We start from the raw sequence: 11,335 nt of genomic DNA on the forward strand, positions 1-11,335 counted from the left end.
GGAAATTATCCTTGGACCCCCCTAAAGATGTCCAGACATGGGGTAATCACTATGGGTACCCCGTTTTTACATGCTGAAGGGAAGTCAGGTTTTTAAATAGCCGCGGCAGGTGCATAAATGTGGCTTTGAAGAAGGTGATGCAGAAGAGCATTTAGCAATTTTGTTTGGGAAAAATAACAATGCCCATCAAATTTGGGATACATGAAAATGGGTGCAAGCAAATTTTTAAGTCCCTAAAATGATTTTCTTTAAATTCTTCAAAAATGCACCTGCTCTTTAGGGGCATATGTTTTTTAATATGTGATACTACTTGTGTATTTTCTCATTATTTTATTATATTTTAATTCATTCTTTATTTTATATGTTAGTTGTTATGGTATATTAAATAATATTTTTTGCTATCTTGACAATCCTATGTTTGTGTTGTGAAGCACATTAGATATTTTTATTTATACTCATAGAATCATACTGTGACACCATTAGATAGTCACGACGGTTCATGATACAATTTCCCTCGCCAATCGATTTCCACACATATCGGGGCACGTTGAGAGGGTTAAGTAGCAGTGGATGCGCAGTTTTTTCTTATAGATATTGTTTCAGCCAACAGAATTGTTTCCTTTCGCTCATTTATTATGAGCATTGGTAGTACGCTACAAGTCGCTTTGGTTTTGCACTAGGGGTGAGACAGGGTATGTCTCTCACCCTAGTTTTAAATTGGGGTTGGGTGATTAAAATAAGTCCCAGGCACCACAACTTTAAACAAGGGTGAGAGGCCAAGTAGATACACTATTCATTTTATGTTTGTATTTACTATATATGTCTTAAAATATATGTTTTTTCTCATTACATATGTATATCTATTGTGTGCAAATACATTTTTTTTAATTTTTCATATAACCTTATTGTCTCATCCCGTTTATTCGAATGAGGATTATTATAGCAATTGTTTTTAAGTTGTTATACATTGAGGCACTGACTTCGCCCTTCATTCGGGTAATTTATAACAATTTCCAAAAGTTGTTGTGTATTGAGAGCATCTTCCTAAGAGGCCAGTGCCAATATTACCCTCAGTCTATTTTGTATATGTCTATTTAGGAAGTTGGTGTTTTTTCCAATCACTGGGTTATCAGGCTGCTCCCTCTAAAGTTTTATTTAGCATATCCTTTTCTCTTCTTTACCCAGTTTTTAAGTTATTGCAGCTCCAAAACCAAGATCATGATGGTTTGTGTGAAACCTGCTTTGCAGGGACGCAGCATTAAAGTACTTCGACTGTGGGTCCCCTTCAGGAACCAACATGGGCATACACCCTCTCACAGGCTATGTTACAGTTGACCACCCAGCTGCAGTCATCTCTCCCGTTCTTCCTTTGCCTACAACGTGTCACGGCCCGGTCATGTTTTCTGCACCGCTGGGTCACTTAACGCTCGTGCCACGCTGTGATCCACTCACATGGCATGGTGCCAGCGTCCTTTGTCCATTCTGGATGCATAGGCTTCAGTTTTCTCGGCCTGCTATGCCGTAATCCACATTAGTGCCTAGTCTGGAGTACTACATGTTCTTATCACCTTGTCCACAGTCCTTCCAATCCTATGCCAGACTGAGCTTCCCTGAACCACCTGATTCTGCTCAGCTTCTCACAGCTAACCCTGGGGTATAAGTTCCATTCACTGGCTCTAGCAAATTGCCAGTGCAACGTCTAACACAGTTACCACTGTGGCAGGTATTCCTGAGCTTGAGTATCTAGTTTTCTGCTAGACCTTTTCCTGATCATCAGTGCAGCAGTTGCATCTGACTGCCCTACTGTATCCAGTATCCAGGTTGCTGTTACTTTTGTCATTATACAATTCCTGAATACAGAAGACCTCAGAGTGTTACTTGTATCCTGCCTATCAGCCTCTGCATTCCTTGTGTCATTGCAGTGCTGCTTTGAGTCCAGTAACTTTTTCAGAACGAATTGGTTACAAGTCTGCAGGATTCCAGCATTTGTAAAGAGACTGAGGGCTGTATTCAATTAGAAGCGAAAAGTCGAGATCCGCGAAAATACTGCCAATTGCGACTTTTCGCCAGCCGGAAACTTATCTCCGTATTCAATTCCGCTTTTCGCGTGCGCGGAAAGTAATGCAGTGTAATAGGCAAAAAAGATTTTCCTCTGAATAGCAGGAGAAAAGAAGTGTAACATTTTTATTTTGGGGTACAAAGGTGGGGAAACCACTCAGCACCCTCGGGACAGCCCCCCAAAGAATAACTACGTAAAAAAAAAAAACTAAAAAAAAATGAGGGACACCCCAAAAAAGAACTTTGAACATGGGGGCCAAAAAGTTCAAAGTGGGGGTACAAACAAAAAGTAGCGAAATAGACATTGGGGCGGTCTGCAAGTAGGGGTGAGGTGTTTTATTGATTGCAGGTGTTTGCTTTAATGTGCGTTTTTTACGGTTTTTAAAACTTCACTTTAGCGACTTTTAAATACCGTATGCTTGCACCCATTTTCAAGTGCCCCTAATTTGACAGGACTACTTATTTTCTCCTAAAAATACTGCTTTATGCCCTTCTTCACCACTTGTGCAAAGACGCTAATTAGTGGCAATTGTGCAAACTTAAGTACCCCAAACAGTTTAATTAGGGCTAATCAGGCACTACTACTTTGATCCCCAATGTTTCTGCATCTTTTTATGGGTGGTCAGGCTGATTTCCCATTTTTCGCCTGTTCTGACTTCACGTGTGTTTTCGCGTCTTTTGGAATTGAATAGAGCGAATCGCGGGTACGCACACGATAAGTTTCTGCGGCTAAAATACGTAATGTAGGCGAAAAGTCTGACAGGCGAAACTTTATAACAAACTAATTGACTACAGGCCTGAGTGTTTGTCTGCAGAGAGCCTAATCATTCATCCATGTGGCTCACCTGTCCTTGCCAAGGTACTACAGAGATCCTGAACTACTGCAGTGCTATTAACCTCTGAATTCCCAGTTTTACCACCTGTAGTGTGTATAGCTCCGTTCCTACTGAGCCTTGCTATCTGAGCTCCAGACCTGAATACTTGTTTACAAAGCACGGTTGTTTCCCATGTAGTGCAGTCTTTCAACCAACTGCAACATTGAACTTTATTCTGCACCATACCCTGCGCGAATCCTCCACTTGATTGCTCAGCTGGTTACAACCCGGTGTTCAACCACAGTACCACTGTTACTACAGCATCCAGCACCTCCGGTTCTGGCCTGGTCTCCAGCTTCCAGTTGCCAGAGCTTCTACAGGTTCCTAACCGTCCCAGTGCTGTCCGCTTCACGGCCCTGTTACAATCCACTGATAAGCTTATCATCTTTCATCCTGCTCGTGTAACAGACTTCCATCCTGGTTGCGCCTCCAGTGCCCTCTACCTGTCAGCAACCAGTATACACCAAGCACACCATCATATCCATTCTCCCTGTTCCCAGGGACTGTGCAGATCACAGTTCAAGTCAGCCAGTTTCACTCACTCAGATCCCAGTCCAGTTCACAACCGAAGTCCGGATTCACACAATGGCCTTACCCGAACCAGCATGGGTTCAGGGTTTGTCTCAGTAGGTCCAGGGCCTATTGCAGGTATCTACCTCACTACAACAGAGGCTGGATCAAACGTCTACGCGAAAATAGTGTTGACGAGACCTCTCTGTTCCTCTCCTCTCAGGCTATGACATTGAGTCAGGGGACTCCTCATGTCCTGAGGATGATGTTGGTTGTAGAATCATTGTCTTTTCCAGAGGACCTCTGGAAATCATTGTCTCCTCATGTGTCTGTGATGTTGGTTGTAGAATCATTGTTTTTTCCAGAGGACCTCTGCCAGGTTAATGTGGGATGCTTTGGTCAAGTCTGCTCTCTTACTTAGGGATTCTGACACCATGCCCATGGTGGAGGCCCCCCTATTAAAACAGAAGAAAAAGGCGACGGTAGTGTTTCCTTATTTCCTTCATCTCCTCAATAGTAGCATCCCCTGGCAGGGGCTTGGACACACCCTAACAAGCGTTTCCAAGTATCCAAATGAATTATGAACTTTTACCCTCTCTCAGCTACAGATAGGGCTAAGTTGGAATCCGCACTTCCGGGGGATGCCCACATTGCCCATTTGGTGAGGTCCACTACCCTGCCTAACATGAATGTGGCTTCTCTTAAGGATCCTACGGATAGGAAAATAAAACATTCTGAAAACAATATTTTTCTATGTAGTTGCGGCTCTTCGGGTGGCCAAAGCTCTAGAGCGTTGGGTGGACTCTCTTGGGGAAGACCTTTGCAATCTGCCTATCTAAATTACTATCCAAAGTGGACTTCATTTGTGAGGCCAGTATTTATCTGGGGGAAACGGCCATTGACTCTGGCCTCCTTTCCTCTAAGGTCTCGGCTTCCGCAGTAGCTGCCAGACGAGCGCTCTGGCTGTGTACTTGGAGGGCGGACTCAGAATCCAAAAAGGTTCTGGAAGCCTTACCTTTCTCAGGTAATATATTGTTCAAGCCCGAACTGGATAAAATTGTGGTTAAAGTAGTGGCTTTCAAAGCAGCGTTCCTCCCATCATTAGCACTAAGTCAAAGGGTTTTCCTTTGCTCCTTTCGTCCGCAGGGGACAGTCCTACTTGAGGTCACAAGGTCCCTCCTCTAAAGTTTCCAGAGATCGCCAGTCCTGGTCTACCCTTCATCCAGCTCCCAAGCTGGCTGACAAACCAGCAGCTTCTACTCTTTGCATAGATCTGGCTGTTGAATACTTTCAGACGCTTGGGTAAAGAGTGTTTCCTGGGGTTACACTCTTACTTTCTGGGATCGCCCTCCAAGCCAGTTCTTTTCCACAGGTCTTCCGTCAGAACCCGGGGAGGCAGTGCCTTTGAGGAACTCCGTCTGGCCTTTGCTCACCTCCCATGTCAATGTACCAGTTTCTTCTCCTCAAAGAAGAACAGATTTCGATACCAACCTGTTTCTTGTTCTGAAGCTGGGCGGCTCCTTCCCCCTTTGAGCTTTTGAAAATGGTGGACCTTCGTTAGCTTACTATGAAAACAGATTTCTTGCTCGCCATTGCCTTGGTCCAGTGAGTATCAGATTTGTGTGTGCTGTCCCATCACTCTCCTTTCCTTATCTTCCACCCGGATCAAGCGGTTCTACAGAAGCGTCTTGGCTACCTTCCCGAAGATCCTATCCCATTTCCACATTGATCCTGAAATTGTGGTATCCTCCTTTTCTGTTCCTGACTCTTCTCCAGAGTTGGCCTCCCTAGATGTGGTTCGGGCCCCCCGTGTTTTACGTGGATAGGATGCAGGATCTTCGGAAATCTGATTCCCTCTTTATCGTTTATGACTTTAATAAATGTGGCTGGCCAGCCTCTAAACAGACCTTGGCCCGCTTGCTTTGCTTCAGGATCCGCCATGCCTTTCTTTTTTGCGGACCAACCTGCCCTGGCCTCGGTGTGTGCTAATTTCACCAGGTTGGTGGGGAATTCGTGGATGGCTAGGCGTGGCGCCTCTGCTGAGCAGCTTTGCAGGGCGGCCACATTGTCTTCCGCCCCCATACTTTCATCAAGTTCTAATGCTTTGATACCTTCCCCTGCTCGGATGCTGGGTTCAGGTGTAGAGTATTGAGCACAACACAGGAGCGTCCCCTCCCTTAGATGGACTGCTTTGGGACATCCCACGGTTCTCAGTGTCCCTCATGGTTGAAAAGGGAATTTCTGTCCATACCTGTTAAATACTTTACTCTGAAGCCCATGGGGGACACAGGGCATCCACCATGACGCCCCTGGCTCTCTTCTCAATGGCCGACTCTGTGCTTGAGGTGTTTGTGCCGGTCTTCCTTATTCTCTTCTCCTTCTCCTCTTCTAGGGCTTGTTAATTAAACTGGCTCTCTGGGCAGGATATAGGGGAGAAGGAGCCTGTTCTGCTGGGTAAATAAATATGAACTAGTTGGTGCCCAGGCTCCCCTCCTCCATTCTATACCCTCAGCTCCCAGTGCCCCCCATGGACTTCAGATAAAAGGATTTAACAAGCAAGAACAAAAATCCCCTTATTGACTTTAAGACCTGATCCCATACAACTACTGATGCGCTTCCTTTGCATTAACATTGATACAATCACTTAAGAGGTGCTTTAAAATGCTTTCTAACTTGTAAACACACTTTTGTAGTCTTAACTAAAAGATGAACAGTCTATAATGTTTTCATTTTAAAATAAAAATGCATGCTAAACTGTATTACCTAAGAGTTTTACACAAGGACAGTGTAATATATAAATTAGCCTTGGATGGCAAAATGTACTCTCTGCACTGCATTGTAATGCTGCTAATTCATATATTCTGGAATGATTTACATGCTATTTCAAATGGCCTTTAAAACTATTCTATGCTATGTATACCAGCCACATTTGTGTTTCCAAGTCATTGCATATTTGAGCTGTATATTTTCTCTTGTAACAGAAGATAGTTTAATATGAATAGAACATAGCAGTGAACATGTCTTTCTTTTCATTATTTTCCTGGCTTATAGTACCAAGAAAACTCCCTTGCCGCAAGAGAACTTTTTTCCATCTTCTGTTCCTCACCTCTGTGCCTTCAAACCCAGGTCATCCCATATCTGGCTAAGTTAACCAACCCACTGAGAAACCAAGGTAAAGTGGTAAAATAATTTGTGGTGTTTCTTTGTGAAAAAAATAGATATGCCAATGTACTATGAGCTAGCTAAGTCATCAAATACAACGTCTTGACTACTGGGCAAAATTCAATGTTATTTAACATTGCAATTGGTTCCTTTAGAAACCTGGAACTATACAGTGATACTAAATATTTTGTTCTTCCTAGTATGTAATTATGTGGCATAAAAGTGCCTGGGTCCTGGTACATAATGTAAACCAGTGCCCCTCACTTCTACTCAGCACAGCCTTCTGCACCCCATCCATGATGTTTGTTATCACCACCACAAACGCAAATTGTAAATACGATAAACATATTTTCCATGCACTCGAATGTGGCAACATGTTACTTGCTTTGATACCAATCCAGGCCAATCATGAGCACTTAGCTTATAGTGTCTATCCCAAAATCCAACCTTCAGAGCAAATGCAACCAGTATTGGTTACTCCACTGCACTTCATCTACAGCAGTAACTACTGTGCTTCATGTAGGTGATTAAAAATGGACTAACCAGTATAACCGGAGGACCAACAGCAACAATACTAAATGCAATAAACCACTGTTTTTCTAAAATTGCAGAGTTCATGACAGCTGCAACTTGCATAATACTTAACAAATGTCTCTATTTACTACAAAACCAGTAAATCGCTAAAGTCTGTGGTGCAGTGGCGTAAATTCATCCCAGAGGCCCGGAGACAAATTATAATTTGGTGCCCCCCGTCACATTGTAATGCCGGACGTGTCACATTGACATAATCTGAGGAGCAGCGATACCAATGAGTAGGGACAGACTATAGATAGACGGAGGCAACAGCTGATGGTCTGACATGGAGCTCTCCACTAGTGTATGGTGGCTTTTCAGGTGCCGGGAAGAGGTGCCATGTATTGGACGGCCGTGACGGTACACTCCGGGTACATAGTTACAGCCCTAAGTGGGGTGAATATATTGTGGGCAATGGAGGAGGTGCCCCTTCAGTGCTGGCGCCCGGCGGCAGGCGCCTCCATTGTCTCCCATAGTTTTGCCCCTGCTGTGGTGTGATTCTTGTCTACGTTGGTGTATAGATTAGGTTTAGTTGTATGGTAAGCAATGATAAATACACTCTGTGGCCACCTTATTAGGTACACCTGTAAACTTGCTCATTAATATATAATTAAACAATCATATGGCAGCAGCTCAATGCATAAAAGCATGCAGACATGGCAAAGAGGTTCAGTTGTCGATCTGACCAAAGACCAGAATGGAGTAGAAATGTGATCTAAGGGCCTGATTCAGTTTGGATCGCAGTTGCTAATGCATACGCTATCGGTCGATTGTTGCGTACTGCACATGCATCGCAGTGCGCAAACTCGCCATTGCGAACACACTGATACCACGGACTCCACGCAGGGCATTAGGAGATTGACAGGAAGAGAGCGTTTGGGGGTGGTGACGGGGGGGGGGGGGTGGGGGATGGCGGTCGGGGAAACGCAGGCGTGCCGTTGCATGAGCGTGCAGAAATTAGCCTGAGCTTTCCACGTGACCTGAAAGGTCTGACCTGCTGCAATGCTGGGTGTGGGCTCGATGTGTCCGATGTTTGGCCTGGTTTGGGCAGTGTTATGAATGTGAGCGTAGGCAGAGGGCATGTGTATGTTAGCCGTGCGACGGCATTGCGAATGCAGCATTTGCATATATTCACCTAAGACCTGCCTACAGAATTGCACACAAGTTAGCAACTACGATCCAAGCTGAATCAGACCCTAAGTCATTTTGACCGTGGAATGATTGTTCGTACCAGACAGGTGGTTGGATCTCCAAAACTGCTGATCCTTAGAGTTTACAGAGAGTCCTGAGCTCTGTGGGTGAAAATGCCTAGTTAATGAGGGCCACCGGGAGAAAGCCAGACTGGTTGGTTCAAATTGACAGGAAGACGACATTAACTAAAATAAATGTGATACAACAGTGGTATGCAGAAGGGCATCTCTGAAGGCACAGCATGTGAACCTTGAAGTGAATGGACTATAGCAGAGGATCACAGCAGGTTCCACTCCTTTCATCTATGAATAGGAAACTGAGGCTACAGTGGACACCCAACACTGAACTGTTGAGGACTGGTAAAATACCACCTAAACTATTGTCAGTTTCTGATGCAACATACAAATGGGAAGGTCAGAATTTGGTGCAAACATGAAATCATCCTGCCTTGTATCAATGATTTAGGCTGGTGCTGGTGTAAGGGTGGGCAATATTTTCTTAGCACACATTGTGCCCTTTAATACCAATCCAACAGGATACCACACATGGGGGAACTCTTTACCGAGGTAGAGCAGGAAGCACTAACGATGAGATGTATTAACATCTCATTGGCCGGAGTGGGGGAGCGATAACTCCCCTCTCCGGCGATCCCCGGTAGAGACCACAGTGCATCAACCTTCTGCTGATGCGCTTTGTCTCAGTCCCGGCCAGCTCCACTGAGCATGTGCGGGATCTCGCAAGTATCGCGAGATCCTGCCTGCAGCCCTGGAGCCTGCAGCCCTCGCAGCAAGAACAGCGCTGTCCCTGCTGTGGGGATAGGGCATCGCCAGGCTGCAGCTGTCAATAGCGACAGCTGCAGCGGGCGGAAAGGTCAAGCGAACTGAACGTTCATAAGTTGCCCAGGCTATCGGTGCTGCTATCTTGTAAATAGCAGCGCCAATAATGACAGGGGTGCATAGACCCTCAATCATCCATGGAGGAGAAGCGGTATCAGCGCACATAACGTGCGCTGATGCCACTTCGGCAGTTAACACATCTCCCCCAATGTTGCAAAGCATATGTCCTCTCCAAGCTGGTTCTTTGAACATGACTATGAGATCAGTGTGTATTACAGTGGCCGGCACCGTCACCAGATCTCAATCCAAAATGTAGTGGAATGGGAGATTCACAGCATGAATGTGTAGCCAACATATCTGCAGCAGTGTGATACTCTCATGTCATCATGGACCAGAAACGCTAAGGAATGAATTCAGCACCTTGAGGAATCCAGGCCACACATAATTCATGCTGTTCTGGGGCCATAGGGGGGCATCCTACCCAGTACTAGAAAGGTGTACCTAACAAAGTGACCACATAATATACATTACCCTGCAGTAAAAGTGACTCTTCTGGTGGCTTGGCATTGTTTTCAATAGGTTCTACCAAGTTAGTTTAATAAAGACAATGGATATTTCTAATCATCATCCCGGTGTATCAGATTTTATGTTATCTTTTATGTTTTTCTCCAGCACAAATTGCATTTATCCAGGATGTTGGCAGACTTCCCTTAAAGAGACATTTTGGAAGGTAACGTAACTAATTACTGGAAAAAACAACGACAATTTATTGGTTCCCTGAAACTGTTTTCTTAGGGAGTGTAATACTTCTTTCACTGGTAGAAAGTGCTGGAAATTACTGTATAATTCTAAATAAGTGGTCTAGGGAATTTGGTGCTTCGCTATCTTACATCAGTATGCAGCAAGTTCTGAAGCCAGGCTTTTGTAATCTCCTATTAAACAGAAATTATCTGCACTGATTGATGGATTTATGAATGGGTTTTAGCCATTGATTTTAACACTGGCATACTGTTCTTTCTTATTTAGCTTATAGCAGAAGCTTTTAACAATTGCTAAGGCATGTGGGAGGTGAAGTTTGCAGTTTGTGATAGAAAATGATGGCTATAGTGCAAAATACAAATAATTGTCAACTTGCTCTTGTGTGCCAGCGTAATAATGGACAGTACCTTGTGGCTTTATGCATGAAAATGTTATGTTGATATAGCAGATTGTAGTACTTTGTGCTTCACTTGTATATAATGCTTTTCAGGATGAGGCTTGAAGCGCTCACTGACCAGGACCCTGGTGTGCCTGACAGTGGCGATGAAGAGGACACAAGTGATATACAAAGCATAAAAGAAAGCAGCGTAAAGAGTAAAGACGAGGCTGGTGCAAGTATAATGTCTTCCAGCCAAGGAGGGGAATCTGATCTCCCAACCAGCCAACCTCAGCCTGTTGCAGCACGAGCAGTAATGGAAGATGAAGATATGAAGATAGAAGAATTTGACAGTGACTGAGCTGTACTGGCGCCAGCCATGCATAGGACATCCTGCTTGCACCAGCTTCTTACTAGTGTGGCGCTGACTAAACTTATTTAAGAGCGACCTTTTCCTCACAGAAGTCTTTGATCTGTACATACACAAGGCCTAGCTTCATTTATGCATTTTATAGCTCAGAGAAGCAACTTTGTTTTGCAGTTGAAGTGCCAGAAACTCATAACACAATGGAGCTAGGTTGAACATTTCTGTGCATTTACCTTTTTACTGCCCCTGTTGACATCAGCTATAAAGTAACAGCTTTATAACCTGATTGCAAGTAGGTATACATATAATGTGAAATGTAGTTTATGTAAAGTTCTGCACTAAACTATTTATGTAAATAAAATATTTGTGGGTTTTTTCCCACTGTTTCATGTTTTTTGAGCAGACCGTCCTCTTCTTAATACATAAAATAGGACTACTATCCGATATAGGGGCCTATTTATTAATGATCTGGTTTTGACCCAATAAATTTAAATTCTTATCGCCACTATTCACGGCAATACGAAATTATTTACCACCCAGATGTATTAAAGAAACACATGCATGAACAGGGGCCCGTCCCTGCGATGTGGAAAAGTAAAGTGATCACATTAGAGATAATTTTACTTTT

The 11,335-nt window shown here is 44.0% G+C and overlaps 1 protein-coding gene across 2 annotated transcripts in view; it reads left to right on the forward strand.

Moving 5' to 3' along the window:
* Positions 1-11,100, forward strand: part of RAD17 (RAD17 checkpoint clamp loader component) — a 28,795-nt gene extending 17,695 nt beyond the window's left edge. For both annotated transcript variants that reach the window (XM_088443708.1, XM_088443709.1), the window contains exons 15-17: positions 6,495-6,615; positions 9,878-9,935; positions 10,455-11,100. In XM_088443708.1, coding sequence (XP_088299834.1) covers positions 6,495-6,615; positions 9,878-9,935; positions 10,455-10,701 — 426 coding nt within the window. In that variant the 3' untranslated portion in view covers positions 10,702-11,100. The remainder of the gene's footprint in view (positions 1-6,494; positions 6,616-9,877; positions 9,936-10,454) is intronic.
* The last annotated feature ends 235 nt before the right edge of the window (positions 11,101-11,335 follow it).

Source organism: Taudactylus pleione, unplaced genomic scaffold (genome assembly GCF_031769625.1).
Source record: "Taudactylus pleione unplaced genomic scaffold, aTauple2 ptg000333l, whole genome shotgun sequence".
Taxonomy (NCBI): Eukaryota; Metazoa; Chordata; class Amphibia; order Anura; family Myobatrachidae; genus Taudactylus; species Taudactylus pleione.